This window comes from Corticium candelabrum, chromosome 5 (genome assembly GCF_963422355.1).
Source record: "Corticium candelabrum chromosome 5, ooCorCand1.1, whole genome shotgun sequence".
Taxonomy (NCBI): Eukaryota; Metazoa; Porifera; class Homoscleromorpha; order Homosclerophorida; family Plakinidae; genus Corticium; species Corticium candelabrum.
The window spans coordinates 8501314-8519441 of record NC_085089.1 but is presented as its reverse complement, the minus strand read 5'-3'; the positions used below and the strand labels follow the sequence as shown (position 1 = coordinate 8519441).

The window sequence follows — 18128 nt, the reverse complement described above, 5'->3', positions numbered from 1 at the left end:
TAATGCAGTCGATTGTTACTTGCAGTTCGAATCGAATGCATTTGATTCAAACTGCAATTTTGTTTTTTATTGTTATTAATTTTATATTTATTAATAACAATATATTTATGTAACGAGAAAGGATGTCTATGGGGTCTCCAGGTTTGACAGGTTCCAGGTTCCAGGTTGTGTGTTTAGCTTGCATTAGAATACAAACGGCTAAGTCTGTTTGCGCCTGCTAAACAAACTGCTGGCAACTTTAGTGCTCTCAACTCGAGGCAAAGCAATCTGCTTCCACGTGCAATCCACGTTTAAGTCGAACTGTGACACTTCTATTACAATTTTAACGCGCGTTAAGACCTCGAATACCAGACCGCTGTGAAGCGCTACATCATTTATCAATTTTAGTTCGCTGCAACGACATTTTCCGCTAATGCCTGTTCGTCGTTATACGATTGGTTTGGACGTGGGAGGCACGAACACAGACTGCGTTGTGTTGAGAGCGTCCGAAGTGATTGGTTCGTGCAAGCGTCCGACAAGCAAGAACGTGACGTCTGGTGTTCACTCATCTCTCGATGAAGCTCTGAAAGACGCAAGCAGATTGACGGGAGAAAGTGTGTCTGACATTGCTGCTCACGTTGCGCGAGTCAACATTGGTACAACGCATTTCGTCAACGCAGTCGTGCAGCGGAAGTCGTTGGCACGTGTCGCTACAATCAGATTGTGTGGCCCAGGTGAGCAGCACGTGGCCTTACATCTTGTCATAAGATTTTTAGATAAAGTTTGCGTCGGGAGCTGCTCTCAGATTAATGATACTTGTACACGATTTGGGTGAGAAAGAACTGTAGAGTCACGTGGTTTTGAACAATTAAAGATTTTTATATTTTTTATTTATTTTATTTATTTATTATTTATTTTTTATTTATTTTTAAATTATTTATTATTTATTTATTTCTATTTTTAATTTTTATATTTTATATTTTATTTATTTATTTTTTATTTATTTATTTCTATTTTTAGTTTTAAATTTTTATTTTATTTTATTTATTTATTTATTATTTATTTATTATTTATTTATTTCTATTTTTACTTTTATTTTATTTTATTTATTTATTTATTATTTATTTATTTCTATTTTTACTTATTTTATTTATTTATTTATTTATTATTTGTTTCTCAATTAAAATCATGATGATTGCATGATATTTTACAGGAATTTTAAAATTTTAGATTAAAAATTTGAACAAAATTTAAGCAAGATTTTACAAAATAATTTACAAAATTTAAAAAAAATTGTAATAACTTTTAAATTAAATAAATGGAAGACTTGTGAATAAATTTTACTAAATATTTGTTCATGATTTGTATTGGTCACTTATAGCAAACAAATTGTGCCACTGTAGTATGATGTTTAGGTAAATTTTTGGAAGCCACGCCTACTAGTACGAGTGAGAGTGTATACTATGACGTATATACCTTTCACAATATGGGAGAGTAATTGGAGTAGTGTTTACATGATTATGAAATATTGATAAAACTTTCAGTCATAAACAGCAACATTGGCAGGACTCAGGACTATCAGATTGTACAAGCCACATGTTCACAGCTTTAATTACAGCAAGTAGTTTGCGAAGATATCTTAACTACAGTAATACCGCATGCAGCATTTGTGTCAAAACCAACTGCTGGGCCTGCCAAAAAGTGGTACAACCATGGTTGTACCGATTGCATAGGCTCCGCCACAATCTGGAAAAGTGGATGTCTGTCTGTCTGTCTGTCTGTTTGTCCGTTTATCTGTTTGCCTGTCTGTCGGTCAGTCTATTTGCCTACTATTATTATTATGGTTGCAGATCAATAAAGGCTGTACATTTCAAGTGGTGTAAAATAGGACTTAAGGAGTCTTAACTCTCTACTTTATTTTCTGTGTTTTAGCTTCTATATCTTTGCCTCCTTTTGTTGACTTTCCAAGTGATCTTGCTGACAAGATAAAGCATTCCTTGCACTTGCTGGACGGCGGATTCAGATTTGATGGCAAGGAAATTGTTCCTGTGAATGACAAGCAAGTGATTTCGTGCATCACACGGCTGCAACAAGGGGATTATCCTTGTAAGAATGTCGTCGTAGCAGGCTTGTTCTCTCCATTGAGTGGAGAGCAAGAGGAACATGTAGGCAAGCTGATAGCAGATCATTTTCCAGATGTCAGTGTAACCAAGTCATACGAGGTAAGCTTTGCTGGTTTGACATATATGCATATGATATGTCTAGTAGTTGGTTTGTATATTTGTTTGACACTGAACTGCCTTTCTTACTGTTGCAATCTGAGAAAGTGGATGTCTGTCTGTCTGTCTGTCAATTTCATTTATTGAAACACAAACTCTACGTTACATTCTAACACTAAATACAAGCAATCTACTGAGTTCAGCTTTAGTTTAATTCAAACTACTTTGATAGTCTCTATTGTGTATGTTCTCATCTACTCCAGAGAAGACACGTGTCAGCTTGTGGAGGATGACTTTACCGTTACATCATTGTAATATTATTGAGAATTTTTTCCTCCAAAAACCTCTAAAGTCAGCTTCATTTGTATAGCCTTCAATGTCTCTTGATCTTCTGGCTAGTTTGTTAAATAGTTGGTGGCTTCTGATCCCCAAGTTCCAAAATGTTCAAATACCAGAGGAGTGAAATTGAGGCTTGATGTATTGCCAGTAAGTTGTTTTTTGTTTTTGATCATCTTCCTTTCCTCCCTTCTTGCTGCAGCAAAACCTTCCTCTAAAGCTACCTGCTTTAAAGTCAAAACCTTTCTCTAAAGCTGCCTGCTTTAAAGTGTCTTGGCTGAAAGGATGAGCCATGGCTACGTCAAGGTCATAGCTACACCCAGAGTCATACACAACTATGTCTGGTCTATTCTCATTTCCAGAGTAATGATGTCGAGGTTCTTTCTCGTGATGAATCTTTAATTCATGTAGACAAGTGCTCCATGCATTTACAGTTTCATCGTGTTGCCACACAGGCCCATCTCCATGTTTGCATGTAAGAAGATGATATTCATCTGCCAACTTGCCACATTCACACTGGATGTTCCACGAGACTTGATGAGATTTGGTTTTTTAAATGCTTTACTAAAGACCAGATTGGCACGCATCATCTTGTTTTGATGATGTCAGTTCCGAACCCTTTCAGATAGCTACCGATCTGGACTGTCTGCTGTCACTTTTGACATCAAACAGCTGTTTGTCTGTCCGTCTGTCTGTCTGTCTGTCTGTCTGTCTGTGTCTGTCTGTCTGTCTGTTTGTCTGTCTGTCTGTCTGTCTGTCTGTCAATACGTATATTTTAAACAATGATAACTACAATAACCATCAGCAGCAAGCTAAGAATAAAGTTCAATAATTACAGTAAAGTTCTTACTAGATGAAAATATACCTAAAAGATAGTCTGGCCCTCAAAAGGACCAACACTAGAAGTCATTTATCTAGCAAACAACTGGTCTACTTTGCTGAGGCTTTCATCTTTGTTAGACAGTGAGGAGACCTTGATGATGGTGTTACTTTTACATTTCTGTAGTTGAAATGAGAATCTTTTTTCTCAAGTGGTCTAAGAATTCGCTTGGGTTTGGTTTTCCTAACTAACTCATCACAGATGATTTAGACAGATATTGTAGATACTGTATTTGATTTGTCTGTCTGTCTGTTTGTCTGTTTGTTTGTCTGTCTATCTGTCTGTCTATCTGTCTGTCTGTTTATCTGTCTGTCTGTCTGTTATCTGTATGTCTATCTGCTTGCTTTAACTGTCGTCTGTCTGTCTATCTGTCTGTCTGTCTGTCTATCTGTCTGTCTGTTATCTGTATGTCTATCTGCTTGCTTTAACTGTTGTCTGTTTGTCTGTCTGTTTATCTGTCTGTCTGTCTGTTATCTGTATGTCTATCCGCTTGCTTTAACTGTTGTCTGTTTGTCTGTCTGTTTATCTGTCTGTCTATCTGTCTGTCTGCTTGCTTTAACTGTCTGTTTGTCTGTCTGTCTGTATGTATGTCTGTTTATCTGTCTATTTGTCTGTCTGTCTGTCTGTCTGTACATATCCCACATGAGAAAGAACCAAGAAATCTATACGTCAACACTGAGGATCGCCCAGACATTACATTCTTTGATGCAGAATCAGGACAAAATCTAGATGTTGACATATCATTGGCACACCCATGGAGTCAAGGCATTCTAAAACGATCCAGCAGGGAGGATGGGTTTGCTGCCTGCACAAGAGAAGAGAAGAAAACCAATAAATATCCAGCAGAAACTCTACCAGGATGGACGTCATCAAAGTGTATCCCACTAGTGTTTGAGCACTTTGGTAGATGGGGCTTGCAAGCCGATGCCTTCTTACACACACTCTCAATACAGTGCAGCCGTATTGAGGAAGACCCCTTTCGTAGTGCAGAACAATTCAAAACTTTTTGGACGAAACGGTTCTCTTTGATTCTTCAAAGATGCAACGCAAAATTAATCCTCAAAAGTTGTTAAGAGTTTCAGAAACAAAGAATGACATGGACAAGCTTTTTGACTTTAATGTACAGATCCAAGTCCACTAATGTTTTAAAGCATTTTGCTGTGAAGGACTGGTTTATCATAGAAGTTTAGGATGTGTACAAGTAGAGGATCTGTAACAATAAAATAATCTGTCTGTCTGTCTGTCAATACATATATTTCTTATTCAAGACATTATTACAGTCTACGCTAAAAATCAGCAATTTCTAAGAGAACTAGGACCAAGAGGTCCCTAAGTACTACTAAGAGTCAAACAGTTGACAATAAGCTAACAGAGTTACTAATGGCACCAACTGATCTGTCGGTCTAGATGTCTGTCTGTCTGTCTCTGTCTATCAGTCGGTCTATTTGTCTATTCATCTGTCTGTGTCTGTCCATTTATCATTTTGTGTCTATCTGTCTGTTTATTTACCAACCTGTTATACAATGTCTGCATGCTTAACTGCTTCTTAAATCCAATTGTGGTTGTCCTACTTTCTGTTATTACCCATAGGTTGGACAATTAGGTATTTTGGAGAGAGAGAATGCAGCAATTCTAAATGAGAGTCTCAAGCCACTTGCCAATACAACAGTGCATGCTTTCAGGGAGGCACTTGACTCTCTTGGTCTGCGTTGTCCATTTAATCTTACACAAAACGACGGCACACTCATCAGGTGTGTTACACTTGCCGGCTCAACCACGTACATGATGTTGTGTCAATCTTGTTTGTTTTAGTGCTGAACGAGCAATGTCTTTCCCAGTTTTGGTGTTTACGTCCGGTCCAACCAACAGCATGCGCGGTGCTGCGTTTCTGTCTAAAGTATCTGATGCAATTGTGATTGACATCGGTGGAACAACAACGGATGTTGGCATGATATGCAAAGGATTTCCTAGAGAAGCATCAAGCCAAGCCAAAGTATCAGATTATCCATTATGTTTATTGTCAATAATGCAATATACTGACCTTGTAGATTGGTGGAGTTAGCACGAACTTTAGAATGCCAGATGTTCTTAGTATTGGTCTTGGTGGTGGCTCGTTAGTTGATGTAGAAAGCGGCAAGGTTGGTGTATATGACATTAGAGGTTCTCCTATTTCTATATCTGGTTGGTGTTGTAGGTGGGTCCCGTCAGTGTTGGTTACCGCCTGTGTGAAGAAGCTCAAGTGTTTGGTGGTGAAACACTAACAGCTACTGACATTGCAGTTGCAAAGGGAATGGCTGATATTGGCAGCATACGACCAGCCGTTAGTCTCACACCAAACCAAGTAACTGCCATTGTTGAAACGATACACAAAATGGTGGAAGACGCTGTTGACAGAGTTAAGGTATTGAGTACATGTCACATGCTACATGTCACTAGCACAGTGATCTTTACTCTGCAGATTACAAAAGAGGATCTGCCTGTTTTGCTGGTTGGTGGTGGTTCTATTCTCATTGACTCTTCAATGCCATTCACAGGAGCATCATCAGTTGATAAACCTCTTCATTATGATGTAGACACCGACAATGATATACTGTAGCTATAACGTACAGGTTGTGGATTGTGTGTTTTCTTGTAGGTTGCAAATGCTGTTGGTGCTGCTATAAGTCAAGTTGGTGGCTCTGCAGACTATGTTGTGAGTCTTGAGCAGAAGCCACGTGATGTCGCAATTAGTGAAGCGAAGGAGCGAGCTAAGGGTCAGGCAATTAAGGAAGGAGCTGTGGCTGAATCTGTGAAGATAGTCGAGGTCACTGAAATTCCTCTCACTTACTTACCAGGCAATGCTGTTCGGTTGAAAGTAAAAGCTGTTGGAGATCTAGCTGATGCAGAATTTGGTGGAAATTTGGGTCTTACGGAAGTGAACCCTAGTGTAGTGGCACCCACTTCAGGACCACCCAATGTAGAGAAGAGACCTTTTGTCCAACCCACATCTGATGCTGATGAGATCACCACAGCTTTACCCACTGAGACTGCAATCTCTGATGCTGCAGACAGTACAACCACATCAAGAATGATTGATCAAGTCACGGGCGACTGGACTTTGTCTGCGTTTGATGTCGAATGTATTTCTGTTGGTGCTGGCATCCTTGGATGTGGTGGAGGAGGCAGTCCACGTACTGGCAAACTGAGAGCATTGCAGGCTCTCAAACAGGGACATTCCATACAAGTCATCAACCCAAACAGGTGAAATTGTTGACATTCAATTAACTGAGACACTAACACTAATTGAGATGTTTCTAGGCTTGGAACAACGTCTGATCTATCGGGACTCGTTGTGCCTGTTGCAATCATGGGAGCTCCCACCATCTTGTTAGAGAAGTTGACGGGCGGACAAGAGTTAAAGTCTGGTGTATCAGTGGTGCAAAAGTTGATTAATGCTGGTAAGACAATATAATATAGTCTTAGTGTATCAAGTCAATTACTAATAAAGCAAACATAGGCATAGATAGCTTCTAATCACTCCAGTCATGGCCAGACCAGATTTTAAAATGCACTTTTGCCAAACGCTCAATGGCACCAACTTTCGTTTAAGGGTATAGCCAATTAACTAATATATTTCTACTCCTAACAGTACACTTTGTACGTCTACCTAATAAAGTGCGTTACATTGCTCCGCCCTTTAGCGCGCGCTAGGCCAGACCGGTCAACCTTGACATAATTATAAATGTAGCTATTAAGTAACTAATTAATCAATGAGAATAAGCGTTGTGATCGAGTAACATGCATGATGCAATTATAATCGACACAATCTGAACGAGATATTTTGTATAAGATTTCATAAATGAGCTCGTATGTCACTGAATAAACAAGAAGATAGAACTACAGCTTGTTAGATTGCTCCAAGTGTTGACTAGTTAATAAACAGAGTGTGGCCATGGCTTGTTTGTCTGTCAGTCTGTCTGTCTGTCTGTCTGGTTGTCTGTCTGTCTGTCAGTCTGTCTGTCTGTAAGTGTTTGTGTGACTGTATAGGTTTAGGTGGTGGCATGTCCACCCATCCTGGTCCTGACGGATGCGGCACTCCCATCACTAATCCATCACCTGGTGTCTATTGTCCTTCATCAGCTGCCGACCTCAATCAGTCGCTAGCCAATACCGCAGATCGCCAGATTTGTGCTGTGGTCAGCTGTGAAGTTGGTGGTCTGAATTGTATAGAGCCATTGATTGTTGGGGCCGAGCTTGGTTTACCGGTTGTCGATGCTGATGGAATGGGACGAGCGTTTCCCGAGTTACAGATGTATTCACCGTCGATATATGGATGTCAGTTGGGGCCTTGCTGTCTTAGTGATGAGATGGGAGAATGTGTGGCAATTACTCACGTCGATTCAGCAAAGCAATTGGAAGACTTCATGCGGATCCATACAGTCAGAATGGGGTGTGTGTGTATGTATGTATGTGTGTATTTGTTTGTGTGTGTTTGTTTGTGTGTATGTGTGTTTGTTGTGTGTGTGTATTTGTTTGTTTGTGTGTGTGTGTGTGTGTGTGTGTGTGTGTGTGTGTGTGTGTGTGTGTGTGTGTGTGTGTGTGTGTGTGTGTGTGTGTGTGTGTGTGTGTGTGTGTGTGTAAAGACATTTATTACTCACACACATTTAATAACTTTGAATTTGCTCCCTTACTGTTGCTTCATCAACCAATTTGTGTTGTATTGGTACAGTTGCTCGGCTGGTATTGTGATGAGTCCATTGACGGTCACAGATGTACAAGATAAGATGGTCAGGGGATCTCTAACACGAGCATGGCAACTGGGTAGAGCCGTACTCGAAGCTCAAGAGAAGAAACAGAATCCCATTGATGTCATTCTAAGCAACGAAATAGGGGAAGTCATTGTCTCGGGCAAGGTAACTTGCCAACCAACTAGAAGGCAGACAGACAGGTAGGCAGGTAAACAGACAGGGAGACAGATAGACAGACAGACAGGTAGGCAGACGGGGAGACAGATAGACAGACAGGTAGGCAGATGGGGAGACAGACAGACAGGCAGATGGGTAGACAGTCACAGATAGACAGACAGGTAGACCTATGGTAGACAGACAGACGGGTAGACAGATAGACAGACAGACAGGTAGATAGATAGACAGATAGAGACCGGTAGACAGACAGTAGACAGACAGACGGGTAGACAGATAGACAACAGACAGACGGGCAGACAAAGGGAGATAGACAGACAGACAAGCAAACAGATGGTAGACAGACAGACAGACAGACAGTTGGGTAGACAGACAGACAGGCAGGCAGATGGGTAGACAGTCACAGGCAAACAGACGAGTAGACAGATAGACAGACAGAGGCAGGTAGACAGATAGACAGACAGGTAGACAGATAGACAGACAGGCAGACAGACGGTAGACAAAGACAGATACACAGACAGACAGACGGTAGACAGACAAGCACACAAACGGTAGACAGACTGACAGATGGGCAGACAGACAGACAGGCAAACAGACAGGACAGGTAGACCGACGGTAGACAGACAGACGGGTAGACAGATAGACAGACAGACGGGTAGACAGATAGACAAGCAGGCAGACAGATGGGTAGACAAAGACAGAGACAGACAGACAGACGGAATGAGGTCACGTAACGTTGTGTTTAGATTGTGGATGTAAGTCGGACAACGGCCGATGGTTTCTCGCGTGGATTTATCGTGATCGAAGGATTTGACGAGTACGCCGGGCAGGTGATCAACATCATTCTTCAGAACGAATTTCTTATCGCTCGCCAGCAGCTCACACAAGAGCCAAGTCCAACATTTGGCTCAGTCATTGCGTGTGTTCCTGACCTCATAGTTCTAATAGACACAGACATGGGATATCCTATTACAACTGAAGATGCTCGTTATGGCCTACGAGTTACTGCGCTTGTTTTGGCATCACAACATGTGATGAGGACACCGCAAGCTCTTGAGGTTGTTGGACCGCAAGCATTTGGACATCCTGACGTCCAGTATTGTCCAATTGAGGACAAGGTGAGGGGACTGACGAGCAGTGAAAGTGTGTGACGTAGAATGGACAAGGATGGAACATTAGGTCTGTTCTGGTTGAAGGAATGAATGGTTAATTTAGTATGGATTGATTGGCTTTTGATGTTACTGCCTGCATGATGCATGGCTACTTTGCTGCAAGATTTTGATTAATTTGTTGTAAGTTCGGTGCAAGGTTCTTGTTGTTGTTGTTGTTGTTGTTGTTGTTGTGTGTGTGTGTGTGTCCATCCATGTGTGTGTGTGTGTGTGTGTGTGTGTGTGTGTGTGTGTGTGTCACCATTCACAACACATAAGATATGATGCTTATCCTATTGATCTACATGTACACTTATATCCTCAGAACTACAATAGACAATTTCTATCAATCGACCATCCATTATATTAAAATGTGTTGTACATGTTTCTCAACAAGCGATGAAGACAAGCAACCTTGACACATCACAGTCACAAAGCTGCAGCTTTTGATCCTAAGAAACAAACTACTTTGCAGCGATTACAACACACACACACACACACACACACACACACACACACACACACACACACACACACACACACACACACACACACACACACGGGAATATGATCGCGTGTATCCACTGCTTACTGTGCATCATTTCAGGTTTGATGAAGTCGTTGGTTGTTGTTGAGAGATGAGGATCTAAAGAATGAGATACAATAAGTCGTGTTGGGTGGAAATATTTGGTGCCGATTTTTACTGTTTGAATGATCTGTGTGAAAGAAGTGTGTTTGGGCAGAACAGACTGTGCGACTTTGATCAGCAGCAATTACTTGCTTTTGCATTTCTGTGAATCTAAACAACACAATTACACACTTCAAACATAATTCCCCAACCCCACACACCAAATCTCAACCCAAATTACTGTCTCTGTTGAATCGGTTTGTAGTCACCCTTCATGACCGTCTCAAACATTCCATCCGACGAACGTCGCCTAGAGAAAGCTGCTTGGAACTCATTGTAATCAACCATTCCATCTCCATCTTGATCACATCTACATGCACACATAAATGCAATAAACAGCAATCAGGCCACACCAAAAAATTCTTTACTTCAGGTAACAGAGAGTAAAAATCACAGTTGGTTGGAAATTCTTTTCCAAATGCATACATTAAATGCATTACATTGCGACCATCATAAGCAATGGATCTCACAATGTATGAACGGCACTTATATCCTCACTGGCAGACACCAACCGGGAATAAAAGGTCAACAGTCCTGATCCAGACGATCCATACCTGTGGCTGTACTGCCAGTGGTTGGGAAAGACGCTGCTTCGACACCTTCCAGGATCCACATCAGCATGTCGTTTACATGCACTTTCAGCCGGAACTTGCTGACAAGTTCTCAATGCCGTAGCAGCCTTCAAGGTAAAACTATATGACATGTCTATGTCTACCAAACTCTACATGCAACCATCGTCATGGGCATTGCATCATAGCAAATTCCTGGATACGACGTTGTCTGCACTAAAACAGACGCCGCGTGCACTTGCATTGTTGTGTGACGTTAGTTACCATGCGAAAGAGTGTCTTTCAACAGAGACGACTCTTTGAATCGCAGTATCCTAGAAATCGATGGAACAATCGCCATCCAGAACCGTGACGGAAATTGCTATGCACATGTGTCGTGTATAAACTGTACTGTGCAATTGGTAGCCTTGTGTGTGTGTGTGTGTGTGTGTGTGTGTGTGTGTGTGTGTGTGTGTGTGTGTGTGTGTGTGTGTGTGTACAAGATAGACGCACATGCATGCAACATGTTCGAAGACACGTGCAGCAAAGAAATTGAGGCAATATCCAAGAGACAGTCGGTTGAGTTACCCAAAACGAATAATTTTTGGTGTGGCCTTTCCGAAAATCAATAAAAATTAATATCAACGATTATTACCTCTGCAGTATTAGCCTCGGTATTCCAGACTGCTTTCTGCATGTGATGGGAGGAGAGAAGAAAGCAGTCTGGGGACAGCTCTATTGTAAGTGACTTCGGAAATAGGCGGTGTTCATCTTAATCGATACTTTCCCCACTTTAATTAGGAACAGTAACAAGCACCAGATGACTCGTAGGACATTGTCAGAAGCTGTTCGCTACCAGCCAACTACAAACGAATGGGAGAACGTAGAAAATGAGTGACTTTACCGAATCCGGTAGAGAGAAGGCAAAGACGTCGCGACCCCATACTAAAATCGCTTAGCAAGCAGTTGAAGGGACCTTCAAGGCTTCAATACCAAAAGTAGACAAAGTAGTCGGAACAGCCGCTGCAATGGCTTTATCATCCGGTAACGTCTGACAAGCATTCGCTGAGTTATCATGTCATCAGGAGCAAAACTCGTAGCGCATTGCATTTGTGTTAGCTGCACCCCACTGCTATTTACAGTCGTCTGAGAATCGCTTATAGGTAATTACAAAGTACTCATTGACGTCAGCAGTTGTCTACAGCACTGATTGGCGGTTTTTAGCGGTGGTTTTGATTGGAGCGGATGTTTCTGAACTTGAGCAGTCGCACCTCTTCCGAAGTCACTTGCAATAGAGCTGTCCCCAGACTGCTTTCTTCTCTCCTCCCACCCTCCCCTCCCATCACGTGCAGAGACTACTGTAGTATATTTGTAAAATAATTATTGTAAATTGATATCAACATACCTTTTAAGAATGTCATTAAGAGTGACAGGATCAATCTCTATGTTGTATTTCTCACAAACTTTCATGATTTCTTGTCGTGATATCTTGCCTGATCTGGATAAACAACGACAGTAGAAGAGCTTTCGCAACGTCGCAGATGTTGTCTCTCTTACAGATCGGTGTCAAACTCGAGGAATGCCATTCTGAGGTTCATGTGGATCGGATCCCGAGGATTGAGATGTCTGTACGAAAAAGACAAAATTGAGTTAGCTGGTTTGTCTGATTTGTTGATGTGTTTGTCTGTCTACTTGTCTGTCCCCAATGTGTGTGTGTGTGTGTGTGTGTCCATCTGTGTGTGTGTGTGTGTGTCCATCTGTGTGTGTGTGTGTGTGTGTGCGTGTGTCAATCTGTGTGTGTGTGTGTGTGTGTGTGTGTGTGTGTGTGTGTGTGTGTGTGTGCGTGTGTCAATCTGTGGTGTGTGTGTGTGTGTGTGTGTGTGTGTGTGTGTGTGTGTGTGTGTGTGTGTGTGTCTGTGTCTGTGTGTGTGAACCCATACATCTATTTACCTTTCATAGGTCTTCTTTACAATCTCATTTTGAACCCCACCTGACAAGGAATCACCACTGCCATCATTCCCATGTGCTTCACTATTAGCAAATCATAGTACAAAAGGTCTGTACTCTCCAACACAATAAATGACTAATTAATCTAAATTACCTGGGTGTCACATGTGAGAAATGTGTAGTGCCAGAAACTCCAGCAGCAGGAACTGTGGAGTCCACTGGAGGTCTGGATTCAAACTGAAACTTCTGTAGAAAAATTATGGACTAGAGGTTGTACACACACACACACACACACACACACACACACACACGGACGGACGGGGACACACACACACACACACACAAACACATGGACAGACACACACACACACACACAGATGGATGGACACACTCTCTCTCACACACACACACACACACACACACACACACACACGGACAGCAGAGTGCGCACTAAGGTCTAACACTGCCAGACATGATCCACCCATATTGAGTTTGGCCGGACACAAGGCATAACAATTGGACAATCCAACATATACTTATACTCATAACAGTAAATAAAATAAACCAGAACTGCTAGCTAAAGCAATGTCAATGCCTACTACAGCTTCGTCCAGCTACCGATTCATCGACTAACCAGAGTGAGTGCCGCTAACAGCACCTCTTGTTGACCTTGTGATAGTCGCCAATCTTCCTCAAACGGAGCGATAGAGTGCACAAAACTATCAGTATACCGTATTCTCCCGTAATAACACACATACCGAAATAACGCCCATGTGCAACAGATCAGAATTATAAGACTGTGATCCAGTAGTCTAATATCTTCTGTGTCATCAGAATTTTTCCAGGCATTGGAAACTTTTGGTCTTCCCTACTACGATCTTATCTAGCGCGTGCCTAAAGTAGGTCTGCTGTGTGAAAGGAAGAGAAATGACTGTCACCAATTGGGCTTGATGTGAAAGGGTCGCAGGAAAGGGTCGCAGGAAAGGGTCTTACTTTTACATAATTGTGGCAAATCAATTGCAATTTCTTACAGAAACGGCATATCCATGTGAGTGAATGTGGTCAATTCCGTCCTAGAATGGCATCCTCTTGTGTAAATGATTGTCCGACGTGTAGTTCAGCTTTGCAAACGTCCATACATACAATAATTTATGACTACAGCTCATACAGTAGCGTAACTTATCTATTAGTTGCACCTTCTACCAATAGATCTATACTCCAAGCGCATAGGACCCTAGACGGTCTATGGCAAGTGTGCAAGAGGTCTTTCGTCTTGTTTTGAAGTAGCGGCAAACGTTCCTCTACATTAAGTAGTCAAATCTCGCAACCTGCAAACCTATTTACTAGAGTTCCCACAAGGACAGCAAAAGCACGCCATGTAGGTGGAGTTTGCTATACGTTGGCTAGTCATTAGCAGTTCAAATGGCTGGAGAGCGCAATTCTGTTAGAGCGTATGCGCCAGACACGATAAAGCAAGCAATAGAGTATGTAGAAGTGCAGGGATTGTCGTACCGACAAGCATCAGCAAGAGCTGGTTGTGCCGCCACCACCCTATTCAAACACAAACACCAGAGAGTCAAGTACACCAGCGTCGGACGTCCTACTGCCCTCACTCCTCTAGAAGAGAAGATTATTGCTCGATGCATTACAAGCCTTGGAAGTTTTGGCCATCCACCAACTCGTGACATGGTTGGCAGTGTCATCAAAAAATACTTCGATGACTCTGGCATGCAGAATCCATTTCCTAGTGGCTTCCCAGGCAAGAAATGGTGGAAGAATTTTTTCACAAGATGGCCAAGTTTGAGTGAGCGAAAACCAGAGCACTTGACCATCCAGCGTGCAAAAGCAGGATCGACTGAAGTAGTGGATAAATTCTTTTCCAATCTAGAAAAGATCTTGCAAGAGGAGGGTCTCCTGACTCTACCATACAGTGAACTGGGGAGACGTCTGTGGAACTGTGATGAGACTGGACTATGTACATCTGTTACATCAAAAAAAGTAATAGTACGAAAAGGCCAAAAAGATGTCTATGAGATTGGCACGGGTTCTGGCCGTGATAACATCACAGTTCTTGCTTGTGGATCTGCAATAGGAGAACGCGTCTTGCCATATGTTGTCTATAAGGCCAAGACTACAAATCCTAGCTGGATGGAAGGTGGTCCCCACGGTTGCATGTTCAGTGTCAGCAACTCAGGATGAATGGAAAGCGCTCAGTTCTCTGAATGGTTCATTCAGATGTTTTTATCAGCAACAAAGCTTCTTCGACTGACAGCTCCTGTTGTTTTACTTCTTGATGGCCATGGCTCTCGTGTCACGTTAGAGCTAGTAACAGAAGCTGCAAAACAGAATACTATCATCATTTGTCTACCACCCCATACAACACACATCCTTCAACCACTAGATGTCTCTGTTTTCAAATCTGTAAAGCATGTGTGGGCACGACTTTTGAAAGAATTCAAAAGTGAAAAGTTTGAGGCTGTGGTCTCTAAACGTAGTTTTCCATCCTTGTTGAGTCAGCTGTGGAAAGAGCTTTTTTCCTGAGCACTTAGTAAGTGGATTTCGTGCCACTGGCATCCACCCCCTTAACAGAAGCATAATTAGAGAAGATAAGCTAAAGCCATCGGAAGCCTATTCAGGTACATCTATAGAACAACCCTTGTCAGCTACTCCTGTAACAGAACGTGTCACAGGAATTTTTAAGAAACACTTCCAAACAATTCAAGAGACAAAGCTAATGTGAAAGGAAGTAGATTACAACCAGGCTACTATGGTGAAGCGCTAACAAGCGAAGCAGCTATTGAAAGACTAAAGCAGCGAGAAATGCAAAAGTCAAAGGCTAAGTCTAAGTCTAAACAGCAAGTAAAGAAAACAGTAGCAAAAAGTCCTCACATTGATCAGTCTGAGAGCACATGTCAAGGCTGTGGTGCACACTATGACAAGGACACCAAACAGAAGCAGAAAAATTGGATTGGCTGCGACAAGTGCTGGAGGTGGTACCATTACCATTGTGCAAACTTGTCAACGTACCCAGACCTTGAACAGTTATGGATGTGTCCAGAATGTAGTCATTGAATTTAACAAGTAGATTACAAGACAGCATGTTGTAGCAGCGGTTCCACATGATAATAGTAGTGTAGCGAGTTTTGTTACTGCAATGTTGGATGATAGTAAAGCTGTTAGTTTTTGTTCACGCCAGTGTCTAGGTGAATTCCAGGAGCATGTGGGAATACCTTCAATAATTCATACCCACAGTTCCTTCCAACTAGTCTGTTTGCGACGTTTCGCAACTTGTACTTGAATATCAATACAAATACCATCATGTTAGGCCCTTCAGAGTCTTGATTCTCCCTTTCTCTCTCTATCACATGCCAATCCAGCCCCTAGAGGAAATTGGAGCCTACGCTCACAGTACAAAGACAAAGAGAGCTAACGATCAATCAGTACAATACAGAATTGATGCTCTGCAATGTTGTAGCGCTGGCTTACTCCACCGCTGCACGATCGTCAAGAACTCTGCCGTTCCCAATTAGGGCACTTTGCGCAGATATCAATATCTCAACGCATGTACTTCTAGAAGCTCTACCTAGACAATGGAAATTTTCTAGTCTGCAGTTTTCAGTTCTTGTTTAGCCTAAAAACTAAGCTTCAAGTTCATGCGCTACTCAGTGCACAGCTGTACGGCTTTCAAGTGAAACCTGCTGGAGAAGGCGGAAATGAAAGTAGGCGTTCCCAATTAGGCTCCCGTACCCTACAGATTTTCAAAGTTCACACTCATGGGGTCACACACAGAGTAAGCTTTTGTGTGAAGTGGTGAGACGGGTTACTGAGACACTAGTTGCTGTAAAATACAAATTTTCACCTAGAAAGCACAGCACCAAATATGAGGACATGAATTGGTAGAAACATCGTCCCCAAGATGGTAATCAAACATCCTGATTTGTGAATGTTTTCTTCCTTGTCATTGTCAAACTTGTTAAAGCCATAGCAGTGACTGCTGTTTCTTTGAAAATTCCAGTCCTTCTGGAAAGATCCTAAACGGTTTCTTTCAAAGAGCCCTTTGGCAAACTATTCTGTCACCACACTAAGTAACTGCAGAAAAGGTGAATACCGATTTAGTATGCCTTCATAATAAAATGAAGGAGCGACTAGGTTGGTGTTACACCAAAACTTCTTTGTCATATTAAAATTGCCTTTCTTGACACCCAAACATGGCAAAGAAAACCTAACGTTCAAACTTCTGAGCAAGATAGTGAAGACGAAAACGTTGATGATAATGCAGAGGTTAGAGAAGCTGTAGAAACTCTTGCTGTTCGTTTTGTCAAACCATTAGAAAGCAAAAGGGTTAATATTCTTGCTCTACATGTTGAGGAGGTAGTCCGCTCTGCATACAGACAAAAATAACAAAAAAATTTCCTTATATTCTGCTCTGCATACAGACACGTGCGCGCGCGTGCGCACACACACACACACACACACACACACATATGGACAGACACATAAACAGACAGACACACACTCACCAATACAATTGTAAACACAATTATGAGTTTCATTTCACCCAATCCACTCACTTGTTCACTGATCTTCGTGTCAGGATCAAATCCAAACGGGAAATGCGTTTGCTTGTTATCCTTCAATCTCTCCTTCATCTCCATGCGACTTTCCCTCCTCTTCTGTGCTGCCAACTCCACACTTGTTATTGGAGGCACAAAACGTGACTGTGCCTCACTCTCTTTCGGTTCCCTTGGTGGAACAAGCAAAGCCTCATCGCTTTGTAAATGTTTGTATTGAGGTAAAGAGTTGAGTAACCGCTCGGCTGGAAGACTCGTTTTGCCGCAATATGCTAACTGAGTGACTACACATACACATGTATGTATAATAGACATAATAAGTTAATAATATTCTCAGCTTGACACATACACGTAATAGTTTTTATGTCTATCTATCTGTCTGTCCATCCACATGTCTATCTGTCTGTCCATCTATCTGTCCATCTGTCTATCCATCCATCTGTCTATCTGTCTATCCATCCATCTGTCTATCTGTCTATCCATCCGTCCCGTCTGTCTGTTTCCAGTTTGTCTTTCTGGAGAAAAAGAACAAAATGCACCAACAGGAATAAGAACATCAAGGACACCAAAGTTAGTCACATGTTAATATCAATGTATTTGACATCTAACACATCTTATTGGGTTTAGATTGTTAGCATTATGTGTACAACATCTGAAAAACACCATAAAGCCAAAACATTCCAACCAAATTCGTCTATTTCCAACATTCACACGACAGTATGTCTCCCCCTCCATCCGTCCATCCACCTTCTGTCTGTTTGTCTACCAACTTGAATACATAAAAACTACATCTATCTTAATCAAAACGACCACCAATTGCCACTTCATGTAAACATCAAAGTGCTGACATCTTCTCTTACCTGACTTCTGTCTATCTTCACTATACGCGTGTGGATTACATGAGAATGCAA

General features: G+C 41.7%; 2 protein-coding genes across 5 annotated transcripts in view; one reads left to right on the top strand and one right to left on the bottom strand.

Moving 5' to 3' along the window:
- Positions 1-404: 404 nt before the first annotated feature.
- LOC134179729 (uncharacterized) lies at positions 405-9611 on the top strand. 2 transcript variants are annotated; one of them, XM_062646669.1, is made up of 12 exons: positions 405-713; positions 1912-2201; positions 5005-5165; positions 5227-5407; positions 5463-5552; positions 5609-5815; positions 5873-5983; positions 6050-6654; positions 6712-6851; positions 7441-7843; positions 8123-8306; positions 9062-9611. In XM_062646669.1, exons 1-12 carry the CDS (start codon positions 413-415, stop codon positions 9464-9466), a joined length of 3078 nt encoding a protein of 1025 aa, XP_062502653.1. In that variant the 5' UTR covers positions 405-412; the 3' UTR covers positions 9467-9611. The 2 variants fall into 2 exon arrangements, with proteins under 2 accessions (XP_062502653.1, XP_062502654.1); XM_062646670.1 differs by lacking the exon at positions 9062-9611 and having other exon boundaries at positions 7441-7832; positions 8123-8299.
- A 133-nt stretch (positions 9612-9744) lies between these two features.
- The window catches only part of LOC134179730 (uncharacterized), a 16350-nt gene continuing 7966 nt past the window's right edge, over positions 9745-18128 (bottom strand). For 2 of the 3 annotated variants that reach the window (XM_062646672.1, XM_062646673.1), the window contains 10 exons: positions 18078-18128; positions 17218-17501; positions 12801-12892; positions 12650-12730; positions 12257-12325; positions 12105-12197; positions 10333-10461; positions 10168-10262; positions 10056-10109; positions 9745-9915 (listed from right to left, as the gene is read on the bottom strand). The exon at positions 18078-18128 is cut by the window's right edge and continues 22 nt beyond it. In XM_062646672.1, the coding sequence (XP_062502656.1) occupies positions 9893-9915; positions 10056-10109; positions 10168-10262; positions 10333-10461; positions 12105-12197; positions 12257-12325; positions 12650-12730; positions 12801-12892; positions 17218-17501; positions 18078-18128 (971 nt within the window). In that variant the 3' untranslated portion in view covers positions 9745-9892. Of the gene's footprint in view, positions 9916-10055; positions 10110-10167; positions 10263-10323; positions 10462-12104; positions 12198-12256; positions 12326-12649; positions 12731-12800; positions 12893-17217; positions 17502-18077 lie in introns of those variants that run through there. The other variant, XR_009969892.1, reaches the window with a different exon arrangement.

Bases quoted from the DNA above. Each gene is read 5' to 3' on its own strand.
- LOC134179729 (XM_062646669.1), top strand. From the start codon at position 413: ATGCCTGTTCGTCGTTATACGATTGGTTTGGACGTGGGAGGCACGAAC. The intron at 5,408-5,462 runs GTATCAGATTAT...CTGACCTTGTAG, and splicing joins AAGCATCAAGCCAAGCCAAA to ATTGGTGGAGTTAGCACGAA. The intron at 8,307-9,061 runs GTAACTTGCCAA...CGTTGTGTTTAG, and splicing joins AAGTCATTGTCTCGGGCAAG to ATTGTGGATGTAAGTCGGAC.